Genomic DNA, 26,264 nt, shown 5'->3' on the forward strand with positions numbered 1-26,264 from the left:
CAAAAATCTGTAAAAAAAGTACTTTTACCTTTGCAGATTACTGTTACTGTAAGAGAAATTGAATCAGGGACTGGGGAGATGACTCAGTGGTAGCTGCTCTTCCAGAGGACCTGGAGTTGAGCCACAACCATCCATAACACCAGTCTTAGGGATTCAATGCCCTCTTATGTTCATGAATACCATGCAAACACGTGGTTCACAGACGCACATTCAGGCAACACACACACATACACATAAAATCAAAAAAGGTCTCAGGATATAAAAGAAATCTAAATAACAATCCTGTTTTTAGTTGTTTTGGGGGAAATGTGTAGGAATAAATTTAACTAAGATAAGAGACTTTTTTAAAAAGACACGCTGGAAAGTATGAAAAATTGAAAGAAATTAAAAATAAAACAGATTAATAGAAAGATACCCCATGTTCATCGATTAGAAAAATAGTGTGAAAATGCTTGTATGACCCAAATCAATCTATAAATTTAATACAACTCTTTCAAAATTTCATGATCATATTTCATAGAAATTGAAAAGACAACCTTAAAATAGATGTGGGAGCAGAAAAAAAATAGCAAAGGTAATCACAGGCAAAAAGAACAGAACTCAAGGCGTTACCCTGTATGTAAGTACATTACAAAACTGACATTATTAAAATCACATGACATTTGCATTAAAATATACATAGAGAGACCGCTGTAAAAGTATAGAGATATGAGAAGTGAATTCACATGTGTATAGACAACTTTCAATGAAGAGCAAAGAATAGAGTGAGAAAAGGAGAGTCTTCAAAAATGAGTGCCAAGAGAACCAGATAGTAGTTTGAACACAAGAAGAACTGCCTCCTTGTCTTTTAGGAAGCATTCTTTGTTTAGGATGGGTGTTTTTGTTTTTTTGCTTGTTTTGGATTCCCTGCCTTGGCATCCCAAGTGCTGGGATTACGGGTGCGTACCAACACACCCTGACCTCTTTAGGAACTACTTTCTAGCTCATCTGTCACACGTACTGATGACACTTCAGGTTTTATCCCATGGAAAATGTGAAAAAAAAATCTTTGAATTTCAAATGCCATACAAGTCTTAGTCAAAGTGAGCTTAACTATATGGTTGAGGCTTTACCGGTTGGACAATGCAAACTGTTGAATGCCACTTCATTCTCTAGACCTTCAGGCTGTAGGTAAAAAAAAAGAAAAGTTAAGATAAAATGCATTGACCTTAGGGATCTGTGTGTTGTTGTTTCAGGACAGAGATCATTATAGTTAAGGGAAGGATTTATGCATTATATACATATATAAATAAATAAATACAAATGAATGAAGATTAATGCAATTAATTAAAGACAGAAAATTATGATGATAGATGATAAGTAGACAGATAGATAGACGAATGGGTGATGAATAGAGCAATGAAAATATTGTGAAACATAAATATATTAGTGTTATTACAGTAGCTACATATTTATGGTATTATGAACCTTATTATGCATTGTGCATTATTTAACATTAGAAGAAGAAATTGAAGAGTTGAAGAGCTGAAACCCTAAAAAGAGTCAGACCCCTAACTGATTCCACTCTCTGTGACTCAGTTTGTTCTCTCAGGGAGGCAGGTTTGCTTACTTCAACTAACAGGGACTTGATGATTGTGTCTTTCTTTCCACGTTCAGGGACCACTGGTACCTCATTCCCACAACGCTTCTGAGAGTTGAGAGCCTCTGCACTCACAGTGAAATTCACATTTCCTTGCAGGAAAAAAAAAAAGCCAAGTAGAGATGAGTACATTTCCCCTTTCTCCATGCTATCAAGCTCAGATTAGTAAAAACACGGGACCTGAAATGGAAGCAACAGTGACACTGGAGGTAGAGGTGAGGAACTGAGGGTCCCTTGCACCCCTATCTTACAAGAAAAGACTTATTTTTGCTGTGGTTGGTGTTTTATTTTATTTGTGGTGTGGGCAAAACTGGCCTTGAACTCATGATTGACCCTGACTGGCCTTGAACTCCTGATTGACCCTGGTTGGCCTTGAACTCATGGTTGACCCTGTCTCAGCTTTCTAAGGGCTGGCCTGAAGGTGTGCCCCAGTAAACCTGGCAGTGTTTGGCATTCTGGAATGCAAGTCAAAGAAAATCAGTCCTTCTGCCTGGGGGTCTTTGTCTGGGAAAAGGAGCACAGCTTCCGGCTTCCGCTGTGACTCCCTATCCTCTGGGACTCCTTGGCTCACCTAATGACTTTGGAGTTATTACCCAGGACACAGTGTGACGCTCGTTCAAACAGATGCATTGAGACTTTTGCTCCTTCTCCATTGGGGCAGTTAGGAAATCAGGAGATGCCTCCAGCTGCACAGCAACCTGGAAACACACAAGAAGCAAAATTAAAGATAGGGAGACCAAGTTTAAACCGAAGCATACTTGGAGATGGTTAGACTTCTTGTCGCCTGACGTCAACGAGGCAGATAAAGACACGGGGCTGTGCTGCCTTCATTAGCACCTCACAGATGAACCTCAGCCCTTGGAGGCTTGCTTGGTCTTATAAGTGGTGGAGCCAGAGGAAAGATAATGGAGGGCTATTGCCTGGGGGAGCGCTCTTTCTGGGACTCATGCGTGACTACTCCCCAGCTCAGTCACTACATAAAAGTCTTGAAGTAGTTCTGGTTTAAGCAGAGGCAAAATGTACAAAACAGCTTTTTAAATGAAACTATGTATAATAAGCACACTAAGAACTAACATGTAAGAAGACAGAAACTGAATGCACAAACTCTAAAACACAAGGCAGGGAAGGGCGATGCTTGCTGGGGTCAGAAATCTTTCTACTGTACAAACCACTTGACCTTAAAGGATTGTGATCAATGTCAGAAACTTGTCTTTGTTGGTTGATTCGTAGAGATATCCATTTTCATAACCTCTGAATACGTACATGATAGTTTTTTCTATTGACCATATTTGTAGATAAGACATAGGTTTACTTTTTTTTTTTTTAAAAAAAAAAAAAAAACTTTTTGGTATTTCTAAGAATACAACTTTCAGCCAGGTGGCACACGCCTTTAATCCCAGCACTTGGGAGGCAGAGACAAGTGGATCTCTGTGAGTTCAAGGCCAACCTAGTTTACAGAGCAAGTTCCAGGACAGGCACCAAAGCAACACTGTAAAACCCTATCTCAAAACACAAAACAAAAACAAACAAAAGCAAAGCAAAGCAAAACAAAACAAACGAAAAGAATGTAACTTTCTTTTAATCTGCTTATGCTTAATTGAGAAAATAAATCTCTACCCTGATGCACTTTTGGAGGTAGTTCAGCACGGTGGCCTTGAGCGTGAAGGCTTCTCCGCGGATCACAGAGTAGGGCATCTTGAGCTCCACGAAGAAGGGCTGGAAGGCTTGGAAAGACACGACAGGAGAGAGGCCAAGTCCAGTGTCATTGGACAGGCAGAGGGCTCCGGCCTTCCACTCAGTGATGGTGTCAGGCACCGGCAGCTCCTTTTCAGTTCTTCCTGTTGAGCTGCGGGGGGAGGGGTGTTAAGGAGGTGAGCAGCCAAATAAATCCCCATTTAGAAAGAGAGCCCTGTACATGATTCTGTGGCCATAACTTAAATGAGCTCAATAGAAATATTGGTAATTGAAGAGCAAAGCCAAGACTTCCTGTGGGGAAATGGCGAGATTATCTTCTGTCTTCAATTAAGTCCATTTTACAATTATCTCCTGATAACTAGATCTAATCTCTTACAGAAAAACATAGTTATAAACTGTGCATGGAATCGATATTTTTCTCAATTTCTGTTACAAAACCTGATCCCACTTGAGTGGGTCTACAGATCTCACTTCTGCCACTACTGTGTTTGTTTGGCCAGAAATATTCTCAGCTTGACTTTTCTTGCTTATCAGTAAAGGAGCAGATTGTTTTTTAAGATGTGCGATACTTGCTTACATTTGATCTTTATGCTCATATTTTTAGAATCTTATAATTTAAATCTTCTAGAAAGTCTTGCTTCTGACTCAAAAGATATAGGTAACATGGTAACTTCTTCCCAAAACAGGGATGGAACTTACAGGTGGGAATTGAAAAATGAGGTAAGAATTTTAGTTTCTCCTAGAAGAGACTCATTTAGCCCATTGCTCTCTGAGAGTTGGACTTCTCATTAGTCCACTGTAGAGGAGAGGAGGTCTCCCAGAAGACTGAGAAAAGCCTGGATAGAAAGGTGGGCATTTCCTACCACTCTTCCCCAGGCTTTTTCTTCGGTGACAAAATCAGTTCCTGGCTTCTCCTGGAAGGAATCTGTCAATGCATCGGGCATCTCAGCTTTTGTAGTTCTCTCTACGGGTCTGGTCTGCCTCCTAAATCACCCATCTCGGGAAAGGAGTGGTGCTTGCATTCTCAAGATCTCTGACTCCACGGAGAACAAAGAGAAAATGTGCCATGGATGTGTGCTTTTGACCAGTGCCTTTCTCCCAGGGCTCAGCACAAAGCGAGCAGGTGACAAGCATCCAGCTCCTAGTTGTGACCTGGAATAACTTTAGCCACACTCATTGACACTGTTTTCTCCAGGGGTCAGGCCTTTAATGAACTCATGGTCTTCTGGGAACCCAAACAGCTACATGGGCCTTTTCTACTGCTCCTTCTGCTGTTCTGGATGGCTCCAGACATAGAGCAAAGTGTCCCAAACAGCTCACCTATCTCTGGAAGTAAGAGGACAAGGTTGGCCCCTGGACATAGAGACTAAAAGGATGAACAGAAACACGTGCAATACGAACAAGAGTGGAGCCATTGTCACAGACCCTCTCCTCGGCTTTGCACGGTGTGAAGCCAGTTCCTGGGCTCTCCAAGAGGAACAAAGGATTTGTACAAACAGTTAACATGCAAACGATTTCTAACCATGACTCAGCGGGTCAGTTTCCATCTCATCTGTCTTGAGGAGCTGACAGATCTTGGCAACTGCTAAGTTCCTGGTGACCACAATGACAAGTAGGTGGTGCGAACAAGCACAAAGATCTGAGAAGCATCTAGAATCTCTGGCTTGGCTGACTGTGAGGTGCCCCTTAAATACTGGGAGATCCCAATATCTCACATTCAACCAAAGCCAAATGTGCAGACAGATCCCATGAAGCAACAATAAACTTAAAAAAACAATCAACCAAACAGACCTATCTAGAACTTTCAGGGAAAATAACAGGCAAACAGTGGGTACTCTCCAGGGTAGGTCACAGGCTGGGTCAAGAAACAAGTCTCAACAATGTTAAAAAGAACAAAATAATTTTGTGTATCTTTTCTGACGAGATTGCTTCATTCCTCAATTGCCCTAATTTAAGGAAGAATTAATATCAGTCTTTTAAAGACATTCAAAAATGGCAATAGAGACCAACCTCAATCAGATAGCCAAGCTGGATGAGACCCCCCACAAGAAAATCAGTCTGTAAGCCAATATCTTAAATAAACCAAGACACAATCTTTTATATTTTTTTAAAAAAATGCTTCAAGATCCCCTACGGCAGTAGGCAGCAGAAATGCTGTAGGTCCCAAATGGTGATAGTGGGCCATGTGGCAGCAGACAATGGGCCCTGCAAGCAGCCAGTCCCAGGCAGAGACGACTGCCAGTCCCCGAGTAGTGGCTGGTCCCAGGCAGGGAGACACATGGCGGGGGGGCAGAAGACAGAGACATGGATAGACACGACTTGCAGAGTGAGGCTGAATATTTATTCAGGGAGTTATGAAGGGGGAAGGGAGAAGGAGGGAGGGAGGGAGAAAGAGAGAGAGAGAGAGAGAGAGAGAGAGAGAGAGAAGAGGAGAAAGAGACAGAGAAGTGGGGAGAGAGGCAGAAGTGAAGCTGCCTCTCTGAGAGGAAGTTGGAAAAGAGAGCGAGCTCAGGCCGGAAGCTGAAGATCAGCCTGCCTCAGCAGATGGGGGGGGGGAGTGGGCGTGGCTTGTCTCTTAAAGAGACAGAAAACCATAACACAATCCCTAATAGAATAATAGCTGACTGAGCCCGATGGGACGTTAAAGAGATGATTCAGTGAGTGAGAAACAGTGCCATCAGTGCAGCACACCACATTAGCTAATGAGAGAGTAGAGCCCATGTGATTATCTTAACAGGTACAGAGCAAAAAGCCAACATCCCTTCCTGATGGTACAGAAGGAAATTCTCTCCAGGTAACACAGACTGCTTCTGAGAACCCCAGACACTGCCCAGTGGAGCAAACCTGAAAGCTCCGCCTATAATACCCAGCACAAGACCAGGAGCCCATTCCCACTCTTGTTCAACCAAGCTCTGTCGAGAATAATCCATTACAGGGGGAAGAGAAGTCAAGAGTATCCAAGCTGGAGACAATGAAGATCATTCCTGTTTACAGATTAGCTGATCCCAAATGAAGAAAATCTCAAATGTTCATTAAAAAAAAAAAAAAAACTAATCAATAAACTCAACGATGCTGTTCGGTACAAAATCAATATATGAAAGTATGTTTGCACTTCTAGACCAATAACAAGCTATCTGGAAAATAAATAAAGACAATGATCCCATTTATGATAAAATAAATACTTAGAAATCAATTTAACCTAGGAGGCTTCTACAGCGCTCAACCGTAGGGATGCTGCCACAGTCAAAGTGAGACACGTGTTATACAATCCTCAATAGATACATTAAGAAGGGAAAACCCACTACAGTTGAAATACTGTCATGGAACTCTATTTCTGCATCTTACATAAAAATAAGTTACTTACTCCACGACCACCAAGTCCCAGATCCATGTCTCAGGGAAGTATTTCCGTATAATCTCCTTGGGAGACTCAGAAGCCTTTAGGAAATCCTCCTTGGGGCTTTGGCTTGAGAGTAGGTATGCAACTGATACTGTGGTAGGAGAGGAGACAGGGGCATTAAATGCCAAGAGTGAGGTCAGGAGATGTTGTATTACCAAAGCGCCACCACAGAAAGACCAGGAAGGACACATGGACAATCAGGGGGGCTTCTTGGAGGAAGTGGCATTTCATCTGAATTCTGAGACATTAGAACAAACTGAACCAGGGGAAGAAAATCCCAAGCACGGAATAAAAGAAGCACAGCAGAAAGTCTTGGAGTGTATACAAAAGGAAGGGAGGGCCTTGTGAATCCCAGGAAGCTACTGCCCATTGTGCCCCATGAAGAGACCTGGGGTGCCTGGGGGGTGAGGAGGGCGGAAGCCTAAGTTGCCATTAACATGTTTGTCTGTGGGAGCAAATTAAAAAGATATGGTAGTGGTTTTGAGAAAGAGTGATGGGGGAGGGTCAGGTGTCTATGTGTTACTTTCATTGGTTAATAAAGAAACTGCCTTGACCCTTTAATAGGACAAAAAATTAGGTAGGTGGAGTAAACAGAACAGAATGCTGGGAGAAAGAAGCCAAGTCAGGCAGTCGCCATGATTCTCCCACCCGAGACAGACACAGGTTAAGATCTTTCCTGGTAAGCCAACTTGTGGTGCTACACAGATTACTAAATATGGGTTAAAGCAAGATGTGAGAATTAGCCATAATAAGAGGCTGGAACTAATGGGCCAGGCAGTGTTTAAAAGAATACAGTTTCCGTGTAATTATTTTGGGGCATAAGCTCGCCAGGCAGCTGGGAGCTGGGTGGCAGGAAGGTGGCCCGCTGCTCCTACAGAGTGGCACAGCTCCATACTACAAAAGAGTTTATGGCAATGGAGGAAGCAGGGCATAGAAAAGCTCTGTACTCCATAGTGAATCCGAATGTCAGTCAACTCTCCCATACTGTGAACATGACAGCCACTCCCTTCAGAGAAATGTATGTAGATGGACATACTGATAGACAGTAGATACACGGGCAGATCATACATCTATATTGCCTATAAATCTTAATAAAGGAGTCTACAATTCATAAATAAAGACATCCGATTCTCTGTAGTAAATGTCACACAGAAAAGGAATTCTCACGGAATGTTTCCCTAGACTTTTTCTTTACTCCGTACTTAACACAGCCAGTCACTAGTTATTAATATAATACCAAACTCATGCTTCCCACTGTGACTCAGCAAAGACCCAGCTGGCATCCCCCAGTACAGCAAAGAGTCTTCACTGATACTTTAGGGCCATTGAGCAATGTCTTTGCTTGACTGGGAGAAGGCAGCCTGCTTAGTTGAGCTCCTGGGCACCATCCCTTTTCCTTGCGTCCTCTCATCTCTAACGGCAAAGACAGACAGATTTCCTGACTCCTCAGAGCCCTTCCTTTCTTTACTGTGTGCCTGCATTGGATCCGCACTTCTCTTAGGTCATTGGCGACAGTCGGCCTCTTGTGCTCTGCGCTTGACAGAGGGATGACAGTATCAGACTTGAGCTTACATCGTTGAACATTATGCAATGGACTTCATACATCCGAATCAAGTCTTTTGTTAATTCTGATCACGTTTTGTTTTTAAAAATTTATGTCGTTTGGTTCAGTGTTTTCGGCACTAACCTCCTCTGCTGTTTCCGGACCATCCACAGATCTTGGGTTTATGGATATCTGAGTTGGTGAATACCTTCAACCCCATGTCCTACAAAGGAGACGATCAGCTGATCAGTGCATAGCCATACACACATCCTTCCATCTGAATTAAACTTCCCGTGTGTGTATTTAAAGCAGGGACATTAGCACGCTTGTGGGAACGTTAGCACACGTGAGGTGTTAATTTTGTCCCTTAAACTTTCCCGACAGTCATGATCTTATACATGATACTTAGAAATATCACAAAACAATAAATTTCAAGAAAAGAAAACAGTCATTAAAATTGGTCCTGAAGTTGCTGCATTCGGCAGCTCTGCTCCTGCTGGTGAGCTCGGAGATGTCACTTGGCTCCTATATTCTGTCAGTTCCAACAGTGACAAGAAGACACTTTTCCACACAGGATACTTCCAGAGCCTTCAGAGCTGTGTCTAAGGTAAGGAGCTTACCTTTAGGAAGCCATACATGTCCTCCTCATTAGTATTCCACACCGGGGAATACAGGATGCCATTAATGTAGACATTGCTATGCTTGATACAGTCTTTGCTGTCTTCTTCCTCCAGATTCGCACCCTCAGGGTAGCCAGTGAGGTCTTTCACTGGGAGCAGATCATAAATCTGCAGAAACGCAAGCAGGTGAGGCTAGCTTGATGTGGCTTTTTATTAAAACAAAACAAAACAAAACACAGAACCAAGAGCATCAGTACCAACTTTTCCTTGAGCCCTGAGATATGCCTTAATGATGGAGAGACACAGTTGTGCTGTGGGTGGCACAACATTTTGGGAAGAAAGAACCAAGTGACATTTCTGTCACCACCTTGCAGTTAGCAACAGACTCTGCATAGAACGAAGGGCACCTGTCTCAGACAGAGCAAGTACTGTAGACATCCTTCGTGTGGGAGGGAACAGAGACAAAATGCTCCAGGTCATCATGCAGCCCCTACGAGCTGACCTCTGACCTTCTGGGGCTGACATCTGACCTTCTGGGCACAACACCCTCAATGCATTCAGGGGAGAGGAGTAAAACAGACACCCAGTGCTGCGAGATGCACAGATGTGCTTTCAAGGAGAAGAGACCATGGCCAGGAAAGACTGGACTGGGAATGTGTGGTCATCCTCACAAGCCCCGCCTCCCCAGCCCCGCCTCTGCAACTTTCTGCCCCTGCTTTGATTTTCTCCCAAACATAGATGGTTCATTTCAGTTATGAGAATGTAAATTCTATAGGACACAAATATCTGACTTTTCATAGCTCCCAACTAGGTCCCAGCACTTATACAGCCCGAGAACACAGTAGGTGTTGAGAGCATGCTCAGTGAACGACCACCAGGTGAAACTGTTTTATTAGTAAAATACTGACAGAGGCTTGAAAGGAGCTCATGTCCGGTTACAAAGGCCCAAACGCTCCCTCTTCACGATTATAGAAGCACTAGCTGTCTACTCTGTGTCCATCAGTGCTGCTGTCCTTTCAGAGCTGACAAGCACAAAAATCACACCACACATACACAAACCAGGGCTATTGTTCTGCTTATTATTGTTCCTTTAAATATATATTTTAACACTTTCTATTAAAATACCACTTGAAAAGACCAAGCAGCGTGGACTGATGAGATGGTTCAGCGGGTGTGTCTGCCACACAGGCCCGAGGACCCGAGTTCAGTCCCCAGAGCACACTGCCCAAGGACAGAGTTGACACTTGAAAGTTGTTCTCGACCTGTGCTCCACTCTGTAGCCTTCACAATCCACACATGTCATAAACATACAGCAATGACATAAAGTAAAAATTAAAGACCAAGAAGTTATATTTTCTTCTACTTCTACTTCCTTTTTAAAATCTTGTTTGCTTGTTTGTTTGGGACAGGGTCTCTCTATGTAGTCTTGGTTGTCCTGGAATTTGCTGTGTAGACCAGGCTGACCTTGAACTCACAGAGATCCTCCTGGCTCTGTCTCCTGAGTGCTGAGGTTAAAGGTCCTTTTTAAAGTGTGTGTGTGTGTCCGTGTTTGTCTGCATCTGTGTCTGCGTGGAAGGCAGAGAGCAGCCTGTAGGCTTGATTCTGTCCTTCCACTCTGTGGGCTTGGGGATTGAACACAAATTGTCAGACCCGGCAGCAAGTTCCTTTACTCACTGAGCCTTTTCAACACTATACTTACATTATTATTGAAGTAAAAATCTATAATTTTCTTTTGTAAGCTTCCATAAATAGTCGGCAAGAACATATTGCTGTAGAGCCAACTACAACTGTACACTCGGTGAGTGGCTCTAGGCAACGGCACACCCTTTCGTTACGTCCTGCTTTCAAGTATTTTATTTCCCAATGTCTCTTATCATCCGCTGATTTATATTCCCGTTTTTTATTCATCAATACATATTTTTCAATAATGATGTTCGCTTTGTGACATCCCGTATTTTAGTGAACACCATCCTTATAAAAACAGAAACCTGAAATATTATTGCATTTACGCAGCCCCAGTGTAGGCACACAGACCACCCAGACCCGCCTCATGAGGCGATCATCTTCATTAAGCTTCCCACAGTGCTAAAACTAGTTTGAAAACAAATATCATTGATTTGGCAGAGATGGGTTCTCGGCACTCGGCTCTTTTTTTACACAAATATACTTTATCATGACCTTCCTGGTTCTACAGTCAGAAGTAATCCGTTTTTAGTTTACACATCTGTAGCTCTCTTGTAGAACTTATGCAGCCTGCTTTGTGCGCTCCCCAGCACTGTTGAGTGCAGTGTCAACACCGTCCCAGCTAGGTTCACATGGCCGTGTGATCCGGAGCAAGACATGATAATGATTCTTGATACTTGAATCTTGTGTCTTTGTGGCTAATTTGCATTTTATCTTTACATTTTCGAAACACTGGTTTTCTGGTTGAATATACAGAGCAAAACACTTGCATTGTTTTGTTGTGGTTTGTTTTTTGTTTTTTGGTCCACTCGCAGAAGCTGGGGGTGTGATGAGGAAACAGGAAGTAGGAGAGATTGTGTACAAGCATCTTCCTCACTGAGCAAGGGGCCTGCCAAAGACTTCAAAACTATTAACCTACAGGGAACTATAGTTGTCTTTATGTTTTTATTTACTCTTTGAGACTTCCCTATAATAGATTTCGATCGTATTCTTTCCCTTCCCTCAGCCTCACCATAGCTTCAGTAGGTCTTACATTGCTCGGGCATTTCCCCTTGCTTCAAGGCCCTCACACCATATGGTTGTCTCTCATCTGCAAGGCTGACAAGGACTCACCGAGGATGCGGAGAGCTCAGCCTCGGGTTTCACGAGCAGCACACTTTGGTCCACAGCTCGTAGGGCACAGAGGGACTGAGGAGAAGCTTTGACTTTGAGGAGGGTACGAGAGGCCGGAAGGCCATTACTTGGACTGAAGCTCAAATCCACCTGGCATAGAGGAAAGAAAGTTCAGGAAACCCAATTTCTGTATATTCCACCCGGGGTCACTTACATTTCCCAGGTGTTCCTTGCCTCCAGCATGTAACAACTTTGCTTGCTTTCCCAGTGGTTGGTGTTACCCTACATGAGAAAGGCTTTGTCGTGCCTTGGAATTTGCTCTGATTCTCAAGATTGATTAGACCATTGTGATGGTCTCTACAGATTCTTCTAAACGGTTAGGTTTGAAGCGTCAGTCTTGTATCTCAGATATACAATGAAAGCTCATGAACTCTGGATTTGTGGCCTGCAAAACGCTCTAAGCGTTTTTGTTCGGGCTTCATGTGGCCTTTAAACTTGCTTGCGTGCTTCCTCATATCCCATCACAGAGAGAGGAAGAAGGCATTGAGAGCCAGGGCATACGCACAGAGAATTTTGAAACCGAGGCAATAACACCATTTCTTAATATGACTCTGCTGTGACCTCGTGGGACGTCGCTGGGACAATCCACACTTGTATGAAAGAGCGGCTAGCAACAGGGACTGCGAGTCCTAAATGTAGAAATTTGGTTATAGGAAGCACCCACCTTATTGACCAGACAGTTTCCAATCTCGTATTTGACAGTATCTGCAACGACCTCGCCACCAGGCAGAACGATATAAAGGAGCAGTCGAGCCATAGGAGCCAGGTCTGACTCCACTGGGATTAGTATGGAGAAATGGCCTTTCTCTGGAGCAGAGAGAATGAGAGGCGGCAACCATGGGTTAGACACATGCAGAGTGAAAATGACATCGCACAGAGCTGGTCTGAGCCCCTGGCCTAGCCAATGACAGCTCAGATGAGTGGACATGCTGAACAGTCCACATGACAAATGCATGGCTACCTCGTAGAACCCTGGCTCTGGAGAAGTAGTTCCATGAAATCCTCTCTCCTGTATAAGTCATATATATTTTTTCTTATCACTTTTGAGCTTTAGCTGGCAGACCCTAGCCTCAAATGCTACCTAAGGGAGCAGAGGTATCGCCTTCACCATCATTTATTCTTGGTTCCTCCTGTTAGGAGAGAAAGGAAGTCACGAGGCCTGATGCTGAGAGGTTAACACACTATTTATACTTATGTCTGTAGTAGACTTTCCCTCTGTGGAACATATAGTGGTGTCCTGTTCTCCGACGGAGGAAGCCTGCACTCCCGCCGAAGCCGGCTTTGATGCCTTTGGATGCTGTCGTGTCTGCGTTAAACGTTCTTCCGTCAGCTGCAGCGCCTCCACTTTGGCACCAAAAGAGGAAAAGGTGCTTGCTCATAGATTTCTAGTAAATCAGCGTTTAGACCCCATCAGAACAGGGGAGCCTTCAGATGTTTATTATTCTATTTTTCCTGAGCAGAGTCCCATTGCATGCTAGAAATGCCCAACTAAACTTTGGTAAACTAAGTTCAGGGGAGAAACACACACACACACACACACACACACACACACACACACGGCGGGGAGGGAGGGAGGCAGAAAGAGAGGTGTGGAGGGAGGGAGAGAGAGAGAGAGAGAGAGAGAGAGAGAGAGAGAGAGAGAGGGAGGGAGAGAGTTTAGCACAAAACCTGCTAAGTAGAAAGCACTCGAAGTTTATACAACTCTCAAATATCCTTCACATTGAAATAACAGCCCACAAATGTGGCTACAAATTCTGAAACAACTACAATATGCTCATGACCCTGTCAACAGCTTAAGGAACCCAAGCAAAATATACTGGAAAAAAAGAAACTATTCGATCAAGAATGACAAAAGGACATTGCCTTTCTCCCTGACTTCCTCTTTGTTGTGACTTGATGGGGGAGAGACCCTTTGGGAGCATCCCTGAAAGGCAATGAGGCTGGGTGGTCAGCATGGAGCGGAACTGTGGAGATAATACCATACTCACTGTCTCCCTGGTTCGTGGGCAGTGTGTGAGTCCCCGATCGAGCAATGCCTCCCTTTGCCATTATCTGCAAAACAGGAAATTAACATTTTTCCAACAGAGACCTTAACTTAGCTTCCAATGTACAGGCTTGTCTTATTGACCCTGCTGAAAGTAATTAGCCCCATGAGAAGTTAGACTTTAGAAAGAAACAAGAGTAAGAAGCCAGGGGCTGGAAAGACGGCTCAGCAGTCAAAAGCTGTGTGGCTTCTTCTAAAGGACCAAGATTCCACTCCCAGTACCATGCTGGGCAGCTCACTACCGCCTGTAACTCCAGCTGTAGGGGACTGGATGTTCTGTTCTGGCCTCCACAGACTCCCACACACATGGCGTACAGTCACGGGTACACATATACATGAAAACAATAAGCTTTCAAAGGAAGGGAAAGCCGTGATGTCCACAGAGAGCTTCGTCTGTAGGCAGTAACGCAGTAACCTCGCTTCTCACCAGGTAACAGAAGACCAGCTCCTTCAGCTCCTGCACACCCTCTCCATTGAGGGTGTAATGCGCCTGGACCTTCAGTGTTTGCTCGCAGGACAGTTTACCAGGCGCGGATCCCAGGTGCACAAAGCTTTTGCTTGGCGAGAAAACTGCGTTGGCCGTGTGCCACGCCTCCACATGCTCTCCTGCCAACCATCCGAATCCATAGCACATGAGGCTGTCCTTGTACTTGGCCTAGTGAATTAGAGAGACAATGTTATGCCACCAGATGGTATGCCATGGTCCTCACCATGCTCTGGAAGTTTGCTACCCTCCTTAACCGTAGCTAGAAGTCTTTCCCTCTAGAGTAGAAGTCAGAGAAGCCCTTATTTTATCTGCCTTGTGTACAGAGGCACGGGTGTGACTTTCCACCACAGAACACCCTGGGATTGATATTTACGTATCGAAAGAGAGTACCAAGGGCTATGTGTCTTGCAACTAGCTGGCTTGCAGGTCCCTTTGCTGCTTTGCCATGCGGACTGACCCTGGAGCTACAAAACCTCACCAGGGAGAGTAAACACCAGTAGCTGCTTCTCAAAGTCGTCACATCTTTGGAATCAGTGCCAACTGGGTTTATGAGTAAATGAAATAGCATAACCTTAGGGATTTGAGAAACATGACTGCAAAAAACATGGGCTAGAGCTGAGTTGGAGAATTAGCCGATATCCTTCGCAGGCCTATCTCAGGTGTGTGATGAATGCAGTCTATAGTTCTGAATTTCACAGCATCTAATTCAGATTGAATATCCTATTTGTTGACATAAACATTAAAAAATAGTTAAAAGAAAGTGGAGTGGTGGCAGTGCACACTTCTAAACCAGCACTTGGGAGGCAGAGGCAGGTGGATCTCTGTGAGTTTGAGGCCAGCCTGCTCGACAGAGTCAGTTCCAGGACAGCCAGGACTACACAATAGAAAAGAAATATTTTATTATTTTTTATGGTAAAAACATTAAAATACTTTCTTTTAGCTTTCTGAAATATGCATTACATTATCATTAGCTACGGTTGTGCAACTGGCAGCAGGGTGAACAATAGTGTACATAATAGTGAGAGTGCTAAATTTTAGAGATACCCCCAGTTGTTTTGACTTTAATGTACTTTTTTTCGAGAAACTGGAATAATATTTTTCCACAGTGTATGCACCATCTGACAAAGCAGGCACCCATACTTAATCATAGCTTCCTAATTAAAGCTATTGCAACTTGTTCTTAAATTGTCTGCCAGTTCTGGGGTTGTTTTCGCCCCACAATTTGGAGATTTCATCTCTTTAGGTTGCACTTTTGTTGTCATGACTTAGGCATGCCATTAGCAACCCCTTTCCCATGCTCACCCTGATAGAGAGGGAGGTTCCCAGAATGTCATCGGTGTTGATGGAGAACCGTGCCAGGCCATTCTTATCAGTGGTAGCATTTGAGTGATGGTTAGCTTCATTTGCCTCAATGAAGACCATTTCAGAAGGAAGAGGGGTGCCTTTCCCATCTACCAAGAGCACCTGCAGATTCAAAGCAAATGCCTATCCTTAGGTGTCACATGCACACAGCCCCAGGGTTGTGGATCTCATCAAGGGGCGACAAGGGGGTAAAAGAGACAGATGCTAGGTAAATACACCACTAATGCATACGTGGGGAACAGTAATTAACCCCAGGAAGTAAAGTGAAAGTCTGAGGAGAGACGAAGCAACAAGGAGAAACAGGAGTGGCTTAGCAGATGTGTTGAGGCTCATTCGCAGAGTATGCACCACATAACACACAGGGAGCCCTAGAAGGCAAGCGTTACATGGGGTAGAAAATTTCGTTCAGTAGTCAAGTTATTTGAGCCTCAAATACCCATCCTGTGGAGGACAGGATAACTCCCTACGGCTTAGTGCCACTGCGTGTCATTGTGTATGCAAGCAAAGAATCCTAATACAGGTCCCGAGTGTTTCTCCAGTTGACTTACATATGCCCCTGCTTCTCATCCTAGATGGTCAGCCTTCTGGAAAACAGGCAGACATGAGGGTATGCTTCCATAGGACAAAAAGTAAAACGGAGGCGGCACACTTAGTAGTAAATCAGGTTTTAAAACCTAGCTGTTGTTAATACTGAACTCAGAAAGATAGATAGATAGATAGATAGATAGATAGATAGATAGATAGATGATTGATAGATAGATAGAAAGATAGATAGATAGATAGATAGATAGATAGAAAGATAGAAAGATAGAAAGATAGAAAGATAGATGATAGACAGATAAAAGAAACAACCCTTTGCTTTACAGAAGCTTCTCAGTTTCAGGAGGTTCCATTTATTCAATGTTGCCCTTAATGTCTGTGCTGCTGGGGTTATACGTAGGAAGTGGTCTCCTGTGCCCATGTGTTGTAGAGTACTTCCCACTTTCTCTTCTATCAGCTTCAGTGTGTTCAGACTGATATTGAGGTCCTTAATCCATTTGGACTTGAGTTTTGTGCATGGTGATAGATATGGATCTATTTTCATTCTTCTACAGGTTGACAACCAGTTCTGCCAGCACCATTTGTTGAAGATGCTCTCTTTCTTCCATTGTATACTTTTAGCTCCTTCATCAAAAATCAGGTGTTCATAGGTTTGTGGGTTAAAATCCGGGTCTTCTATTCGATTCCATTGATCTACTTCTCTGTTTTTATGCCAGTACCAAGCTGTTTTCAATACTGAAGCTCTGTAATAGAGTTTGAAGTCAGGGATGGTAATGCCTCCAGACGTTCCTTTGTTGTATAAGATTGTTTTGGCTATCCTGGGTTTTTTGTTTTTCCATATAAAGTTGATTATGTCCTTTCAATCTCTGTGAAGAATTTTGATGGGATTTTGATGGGGATTGCATTGAATCTATAGGTTGCTTTTGGGAGAATTGCCATTTTTACTATGTTGATCCTCCCAATCCAAGAGCAAGGGAGATCCTTCCATTTTCTGGTATCCTCTTCAATTTCTTTCTTCAAAAACTTAAAGTTCTTGTCAAATAGATCTTTCACTTCCTTGGTCAAAGTTACCCCAAGGTATTTTATGCTATTTGTGGCTATCGTGAAAGGTGATGCTTCTCTGAATTCCCTCTCTGCATCCTTATCCTTAGTGTATAGGAGGGCAACTGATTTTTTGGAGTTGATCTTGTATCCTGCCACATCACTAAAGGAGTTTATCAGCTGAGAAGCCAAGGACAATGGCACTGAGTTTTGACCCTACTGCATGTACTGGCTTTGTGGGAGCCTAGCCGGTTTGGATGCTCACCTTCCTAGACCTGGATGGAGGGGGGAGGACCTTGGACTGCCCACAGGGCAGGGAACCCTGACTGCTCTTTGGACTGGAGAGGGAGGGGGAAGAGGAGTGGGGTGTGGGGAGTGGGGGGAGGGGGAGGGTAAAGCGAGGTGGGGAGGAAGCGGAAATTTTTAATTAAAAAAATTTAATAATAATAATAATAAAGAAACAACCCAGTCCACATTATAAAGTTGATGACTTCTTTTAAACTATAAGCTACTTTGAATTTTTTGTTGCTGTTGTGAGCCTAGCTTTTAACAGCTGAATGGTCTCTCCAGCCTCACTTTGAAATGTTTTTTATTTTTAATTAACACATAGTATCTATTTATAAAATCCAATGTGAAATTTCAATAATATGCAAACAGTGTATAATGATGAGATCAAGACAATGGGCATATCACTTGCCTCATATATTTGGTAGCGGAAAACAAAACAGGGTGGCATGTATCAGTATTCCTAATTACCAGTAAGATCTAAGTATATCAAGAAGCTGTAGCTTCATGAGCAAGCACAAGAATGACACACAGCGTCACTCTTCTGTCGTTTGCTAAGGGGTCTTGTGACAGATAGCGATTTCCCAGCATTAAATTAGAAACAGTGCACTAGACCTTTGAGAAGTTGTAAATGGACTACACTTCGATTTTAGGAAATGGTTACAGTTTCCGAATATGTTCTGCACAATACACAGTACACACTCAGCTGGACACAACGGTCTCCTCAGACTTGTGGAGTCACAAAGGTCATTTGTACATCTGCTTACACTAGAAAAATCGTAACAGAAAGTTGTCACAGGTCTGCAAGAAGGGCCCTTGCGAAAGGGTAGAAGCCTCAAACAGCGCTTTATCTCTATATTTAGGGCTGTCTAAAATTATGTAGCTGCCCCCCAGCGAAAAATGGATACAGAAGATGTGGTACATTTATACAATGGAGTACTATACAGTGGAAAAAATAATGACATCTTGAAATTTGTGGGCAAATGGATGGATCTAGAAAACATCATATTGAGTGAGGTAGCCCAGATCCAGAAAAATAAATATAATATTACTCACTCACAAGTGGCTTTTAGACATACAGCAAATAAAAATCAGCCTACAATTCACAATCCCAGAGAACCTAGACAACAAAGAGGACCCTAAGAGAGACATAGATGAATCTAATCTACATGGGAAGCAGGAAAAAAATCAAGATCTTTTGAGTAAATTGAGTGTGGGGATAATGGGGGAAGGCAGAAGAAGGAGAGGACAGGAAGGGAGGGGAATAGAGAAATATATATAGCTCAATAAAAACAATTTAAAAAAATGATAGCACCCAAGGAGGAATAATATCTCTGCCCCCTCTGACACACATACACACATACAGGGAGAGAGAGAGAGAGAGAGAGAGAGAGAGAGAGAGAGAGAGAGAGAGAGAGAGAGAGAGAGAGAGAGGAGAGAAAAGACAAAAGAAAAAATATGTAATTGTTCTTACAGAAAACTAATGATAATGTAATATTTATGAAAACCCTAGGCACAAAGGAAAAACAACCTCTATATCCATGTTTACATGGAGTTGCTGTTAGAAGGGTAATGTAACTTGTCATTATAAAATTATAAAATCTGCTAAGTAGACCATGAAAAGACTTAACTGATTTTAAACAATGCTCTTCTAAAAATGATAAAAACTTACCAACTTGATAAGCTTTTAGATAATTTTAGAGAGTTCAGATTCAACGTTAAGTCAAAAGCATGTATATTTTTATACATCATAACTTTTGGTAATAGACATTTGGTTATATGTTCCCCTCCTTGGCTACATCGATTGAGAGCACCAGCAAGGCACAGTTTTAGCAGACATTGTACCCGCGATGTGAATTCTGATAGCACATGGCTTGATGAATGGAAAACTACTCCACCTGTCCAACAAATGGAATCCCTTGTCTGAAGTATGAGTTCACGTTCACAAATGACAGGCTGCTCAAGGTTCTCGTGATTTTAATGGTCCCTTTTCCAGTTCCTTCCACATCTGAAACAGAGGGGAGATGTTCTTTGACGGCTGATGGCCGATGGCCATGAGTTTCTTACATCATTACCTCTTTCTTATAGTTCCTAATTTGGCCCAAGCAAGAAATCCATGCCCTTTTCTTCTCCCACGCCCACGTGACACACAACCTGTTCCTTGCTCTCGGATCTTGGCATTCACTTCAAGCTGCATCTCATACTCTTCCCTCTTTAGCTGGAAAGCCTTGGTTTTCAATACGTGCGAGAAGCAGCCCTGGTTGTCTAGCTAATAAGGGAGAAAATAAAACACAAAATCATAATGCAGATTATACTGGATGGATCAGTTAATCGGTCGGAATTTAGGGGGAACGATAAAGCAATCTAGGCATACTATATCACATTATGACACATTATGCACTATCCAGGGACTACTTATGGGTAATTTTATAAGGGTATCTTGTGTATAATTGACAGATATAATTCCTCGCTGCCTGATCTTCGCTAGAAAGAATAACTGAGAAATATGCTAATAGTTTAGGTTATCTAATTGCAACCGAGCTAACACTTCTCTGAATGCTGGGTCCCCGCCCCCACGGCAGACAGCTTGTAACTGGTCATCTATCTGATGACTATCTCACCTCCCTGGCATCTAGATAGGACACTGTAATCGATTCTTGCTTCTAGAAAGAAAACAGAACTGACACAGTTCAGGATCAAAGTGATTTAAAAGATATGTGGCGTGTCTTCTTCTTTTACACAAGATACCTGAGACGGCTTTGGATGGTTCGACTTGTTCTGGGAAATGTACATTGGGCAATCGCAAAAGACAAGTAATTATTTTTTAGCTAAGTCATTTTTTTAAAAAGTTTCTTAAAGGTATTATAGATGGTCCCCCAGCTTAACAGCATGTTACTGCTAACTAACAACGAGTCTGTTGGTAGCTCCCAGAAGGTGCAGCTCTGAGCCTACCTGTTCACTGAAATTCTCACAGAAAGCCAATGACTCATCGCCAAAGCAGTTAGAAGGATGACTGTAATTCCTGCAAATCCTCACGGCCACATGTCCCGGAACTGGCTTCCCGTAGGTGTATCTGCCATGAGAACGCAGCCACATGATTCAAAGCAGCACTGGACAGCCCTGTTGCTCTCTTCCCGGATCCCCTTCAGCTACAGCACATCTATCCGCAGTGTTTCCTTCTGCCTTGTGCTGAGGTCACTCATCACACACCAAAAGCTGACAAACCAACTGGACTCAGAAAATCCCCAACGGCACGTGCTGGAACTCACCTCATTCTTCTTTTGTCAGGTGTTTTGTTATTATTATTATTATTGTTATTGTTATTATTATTATTATTATTATTATAAGTTAATTTCTTTTGAGACAGCTTTAGAGCCTGGGGTAGCCTTGAACTCACCATCCTCCTGCCTTGGCTTCCGTTGTGTTGAGATGACAGGCATATACCACCATATTCAGTTTTTAACTTTTAAATCTCAGTATAATATAAATAGTGGTGCTTTGTTACAAAGGCTAAATAGATTGTTTTATCAAAAAAACTAAATTAGGACTCACAGTATTAGGTTTGTTTATGACATTTTCAAAAGCATTTTTTTTTTGATTCTCCCCCGACTCTTCTTGTCCAGTCCCTTCATCTCCCTTCTCCACTTTGGGGCCACACATACTACCTTTCTCTTCTCTTCCCTTCCAATGGTCTCCTGATCTCACAGAGTGTACCCATATCCACCCCTACTTGTACGCACTCATAAGAGCGTGACAAGCTAGGGTCTGTAGGTGAGAGAGGATGTGTGACTTCACATTCTTAAAAGAACTGTAGTACCTACAGACACAAAATATACTTAATAGAAACAGCAAACATTTTCAAAATGACTCAAGAGTCCAAACTACCAAAATGTGTTCTCGGTATACATCTCTGTGTATATGTTTGTTTACTTTTTATAGAAGTAGAGCTGTGGCATTAATGTCACATGTGGTTGCTTTGTTTCCTTCCCGGTTTGGAAATCTGAAGTATCCCCTTCCTCTCTTTGCAAAAACATTGGTCAGTAGTCACAGGGGACTCGGTGGCCATGACTCAAAGGAGCTGCTAGTGTGTGTGCCACATGCATGAGCTCAAGGCAGCACTCGTCTTTTTGCTTTCTTGTCTGTTAGGGCCACTGCAGGTCTCTTAGGGGCCGAAGGTCCTTCAGACATTTCTGGATTCAAAGGGATTACCCTGAAAGAGCATGCTTAGTCTCTCTGTGAAAATGGCAGTGCAGAGAGGGAGGTGATAGCTCAAACAGCTTGATGAGTTAAGGATGATTAGGATTCTGAATCTACTTTCTTTACCCACTGATTGCAAGGTCAAATAAGTGACCTGTTACTGACTGAAATTCCTCTATGCGCGGGCATTACTTTTCTCCCTCCTTAGTGCATTGGTATCACTTTTGGCTAAGGGAAAACCAGAATCCTTCAGTACACTTGCATACACGCATGAGTGTATGCGAGTGTGTGTGTGTTCAGTTTTCTCACTTGTAGCATCAATCCCAGCCTCATGTCCTTTTATAAACGGTCCCCACCTCATGATAGTTATAGAAATGTTGATAGAGATGATATAAAGGAAAATAAGAAGGAAACACACACACAAAAAGGAGCAGGATAAGCATGGCCTATGGTATATACTCCTGAGGTATTTAAGTTTCTCATGTTGCCCCTGCTCCTGAGGAAATCAAAGGATCTCAGATGGTGAGTCTGCCTCAAAGGGCTGTCGCTGTTGTGTTCATCAACTCACACGCCACACACCGACACGCTCATCTCTTCTTCCATAATGGTGATCATCTCTGGTACTGCCACCTTCACTTCGAACTTGGGCAGCACTGTGAACCACAAGAAAGGAGGTTAGTGGTCACGCTACAGAGTCGAAGACTTTAATATTGTCTACTTCTTTGTAATAATTCTTTAACGATATTCCAGTATTTTGTAGAGGTAACTCCATTCTCCAATTTATCCACACTTAACTTCATTCTCAAGTAAAGATTTTGATTAAGGAACTATGACAGTTCACTATAACATTGAAGAGTCTCTCCCCCCCCCCTTTTACTTTCTCTTCCTCCCTCCCCCTCTCACTATTGAAACAATATTTTATTTTGGTCATTCAGTATTGCTACAAAAAGCAAACTAAATTTCATTCACAAAGCACTGATGCCCCATTGGACTTAGATGTAATTGATTCTACTCTATGTTGTGGAAAGACCTTCTGTTTATGTGTTGCTTTTTTTGGTTAATGAATAAAGAAACTGCTTTGGCCTGTGATCATTCAGAATAGAGCTAGTCGGGGAAAACTAAACTGAATGTTGAGAGAAAGTAGGCAGAGTCAGGGAGAAGCCATGTAGCTGCCACAGGAGATAGGCATAACGGAACCTTGCCCATAAACCATGAGCCTTGTGGAAAAATATAAAATAATAGAAATGGTTTAATTTAAGATGTAAGAGCTAGTCAATAAGAAACTAAAGCTAATAAGCCAAACAGATTTAATTAATATAGTTTCTGTGTGATTATTTTGGGTCTTGGCAGATGGGAATCAAACAAGCAGCCTCTGACAACTCTAAGCCAAAAATCATCCACAGGAAACCAAAGGACTCTACATACTCAAACTATGAGCTCTAGAGGTCTCAGCTATAAAGGACAACAGTCTATGATTTTCTACCATCCATACCAAATTCCTCTACGAAGAAGGAGTGCTCTATGATCCTGCCTGTTTCTGTCCGTATCACCACCTTGTAGGAGCCATGAGGGGGCTCCGAGGAGAGAGGGAAGGACAACTGTTTGAGGCCACTCTCTAACTTGAAACTCGGCCACTGTGCAATGTGATTTCCTTTGGGGTCCTGTAATAAATTAACCATAATTCATAAAAGGGCAGAGAACATCAGAGGTTATGAAAGAAATCTATGGAAGCTTCTATGTTATCTATAAAGAGGGTGCATGAAAAGGGCTCAGAGGGCAGGTGAAGCTTCTTCCCTCTCCAAAATCTCTGGCATATGATTGTAAGAAGTCCCCACAGAAGATTTCCCATGAAATGACTGCTGACTGCTTTTCTCCCAATTGTAAACTATTCACATTGCTTACCTTAATGTACAGAAGAGGAATCTGAAAGAAAAGAGAGAATTGTATAATGTTCTCAAATACATGGAATAACTCAACATACATACACACACACACGCATATATATATTCTACAAAATTAAATTTTACTCAAGTTTAATTAATTCATTTCAAGTGATTAATAGGTAATAGTAAGAACTTAGTTGCCATGGGTAATGGATATATATATATATATATATCATTATATATATATATACCTATATATAATGGATCTATCTATCTATCTATCTATCTATCTATCTATCTATCTATCTATCTATATCTATATATATAGTGTGTGCTATTGTTAGGAATAGAGTTTACCAATACTGAAATAGTGTCTAAAAGCTTGTAGCATTCTAGTCAAGAACATTCCCTTGTTATGCAACTTTACAGACTGAAAAATAAATACTTGCCTCTGGAAGTAACTACTCTTGAACCCAATTATTAATATGCACCATTAGGTGTTGCTAAGAAAGAGAAAAGATGAGAACAGCTCCTCTACCTCCCAGGTTTATTCACTTACAAACTAAGATTTATTCCACATCTACTTATATGTTGTGTGTCATTCTAGATGCTGAGAATAGAAAAGAACAATATGTCTGTCTGTCCTCATTCTAAAAGGATGGACAGAAAGAGAAAACACACACACATGATGACATCATATATATATATATGTATTATATATATATATGTATATGGTTTGATGTATGTGTATGCCTGTGACATATATATTGCTCATACATGTTAGCTTGACAGAGTGGTGGGTATCATATTTGAGTTTAGGTAGAGTGAAAATAGAAGCTGAGGAACAAATATCAAGGTTACTGTGATGGGTCTTGTGTAAATGACTACTGCGCTTTAGTATCCTGGCCACTCAGATCCAAATAATGAACCCAAAACTATATTAATTACAACACTGTTTGGCTGATGGCTCAGGCATATTTCTAGTGAGCTCTTATGCCTTAAATTACAACCTAAATTAACCCATTTCTATTAATCTACTGGTAAGGTTCCAGCATCTTTCTCCTTCAGCAGTTACATGCTATCTACCTGACTCCACCTTCTTTCTCTCTGCATTCAGATTAGTTTTCCTGCCTAGCTCTATTCTGCCCTGCCATAGGCCAAAGTAGCTTCTTTATTAACCATTGGTAATAAAACATATTCACAGTATACAGAAGAGAATCCCACATCAGTCTTGTTTACAGATACTGGCCAAGTTGTAACAATTCAGGTAATAAGAAATAGTATTTTTCTAACCAACACGATTTTGTATGAACTAGCTATAGGTGTGTGAGACAGAGAAACCAGGGTCATGGCATTTCCTTTTGCCTTTGGGGTTAAAAGAGCATCGATTCTTTTGAAGAGGAGAAGATACAGTAGAAAGCTAGCTGAGGATGGAGAGTTGATCTGATGTCCACATTGCGGTAGAAAGAGTTGTGAGTCTTCACAAAGGAATAAACTTAATACTCGCAACTTCTTTCACGGCCGAGATTTTGGTGTGTTTGAAAAAGATTTAAATTTCTAAGAAATACTTGAACTTAGATTTTTGGACGGCTGTCCATTGTTAATTTTCTTCCTAGTTAGAAACTGAAGAGTAAGTTTAATCATGTAACAAGCGACTGAGTGCCAGATCTGTCACAGTAGTGGCAGAACATGGTCCCTACTGTTTGACCTGGACCCTGTGCTACTGCAGCGTGAGGAATCACTGCTAGTGCTGTCCTGTGTTGTCTCCCTCAAGTTTATACCAATGACAATGGTTTTATGCAAATAATAGGAGACTTACCAGTTCATTAAGGGGGTGGAGATTTTCATCCAATGAGACAACACGAAATTTCACTGCAATAAAAAAAAAATGTTGGTGAGCCCCTGACCAGTCCTATAGGTGGGCAATACAACTATTAAGGAACCAAGGATCACAAGGACTATGGGGGTCAGGGAGAGGAGCTTCCTTTTGGATGCTGTCCTGACTGTGGATCTCACCATACCTGTCTGCCCTGGTTTGTAGATGAATTTGTCAGTCTGGACAAAGATCAAACTCTCTTTATTCTTAATCATCACTGTGCTCTTCTTCTTGAATTCATGAGTTGGTCCTTTTACTTGCACAGTGAGGAACATCACCTCGTTGAACAAAGCCGGTAGGACCTGAAATATGGAAGAGTCTGAAACCCAGTGAGTCTCTCCAGCCTCCTCCTCTCCCTGTTCTACATCTCTATGGAGATCTTGCCCTTTTAACTTAATTTCGCTCCCTCGTTCTCATCCGGGAAGTTGGCAGAGGCGGAATTCTGACATTTTACAAATGGGAAGACCTGAACATGAGGTGGAGAAAGAACACTAATGAGAAAAGCCGGGACTGAGGATCTCATCTGGATCTGTATGGAAAATACAGTGAAGTCTGGACTCAGTTACACCCTGTATCTGGCCAAGTAGTTATCCACTAACAGGACATTGTAGGAACTGCTATTCGGGGTCTCAACACTGGGAAAAAGAAGGTGTTTTGTTAGTACTAGATTGCAAGTATCTCCTGTGCATCCAGCCCTGAAGAGATTCTGGACACATGCCAAGGGTGGCTTCTACAGATGCCCAGGGTGGTTTCTACAGATGCCCAGGGTGCTTTCTACAGATTTATTTATTTATTT

General features: G+C 42.3%; 1 protein-coding gene across 1 annotated transcript in view; it reads right to left on the reverse strand.

Annotated features, from left to right (window-relative positions):
• The window catches only part of LOC130875244 (alpha-2-macroglobulin-like), a 46,585-nt gene that overhangs the window by 17,351 nt on the left and 2,970 nt on the right, over positions 1-26,264 (reverse strand). Inside the window, exons 3-22 of the mRNA XM_057771000.1 lie at positions 25,614-25,770; positions 25,412-25,464; positions 23,612-23,632; positions 23,202-23,370; positions 22,278-22,362; positions 20,465-20,585; positions 19,667-19,781; positions 19,411-19,520; positions 15,587-15,748; positions 14,225-14,452; positions 13,742-13,805; positions 12,418-12,560; positions 11,694-11,843; positions 8,898-9,065; positions 8,422-8,500; positions 6,699-6,825; positions 3,257-3,485; positions 2,211-2,337; positions 1,610-1,731; positions 1,113-1,164 (exon numbers count right to left, since the gene is read on the reverse strand). Of these exons, the coding sequence (XP_057626983.1) occupies positions 1,113-1,164; positions 1,610-1,731; positions 2,211-2,337; positions 3,257-3,485; positions 6,699-6,825; positions 8,422-8,500; positions 8,898-9,065; positions 11,694-11,843; positions 12,418-12,560; positions 13,742-13,805; positions 14,225-14,452; positions 15,587-15,748; positions 19,411-19,520; positions 19,667-19,781; positions 20,465-20,585; positions 22,278-22,362; positions 23,202-23,370; positions 23,612-23,632; positions 25,412-25,464; positions 25,614-25,770 (2,482 nt within the window). The remainder of the gene's footprint in view (positions 1-1,112; positions 1,165-1,609; positions 1,732-2,210; positions 2,338-3,256; positions 3,486-6,698; positions 6,826-8,421; positions 8,501-8,897; positions 9,066-11,693; positions 11,844-12,417; positions 12,561-13,741; positions 13,806-14,224; positions 14,453-15,586; positions 15,749-19,410; positions 19,521-19,666; positions 19,782-20,464; positions 20,586-22,277; positions 22,363-23,201; positions 23,371-23,611; positions 23,633-25,411; positions 25,465-25,613; positions 25,771-26,264) is intronic.

The sequence above is a fragment of the Chionomys nivalis genome, chromosome 1 (assembly GCF_950005125.1).
Source record: "Chionomys nivalis chromosome 1, mChiNiv1.1, whole genome shotgun sequence".
NCBI lineage: Eukaryota > Metazoa > Chordata > Mammalia > Rodentia > Cricetidae > Chionomys > Chionomys nivalis.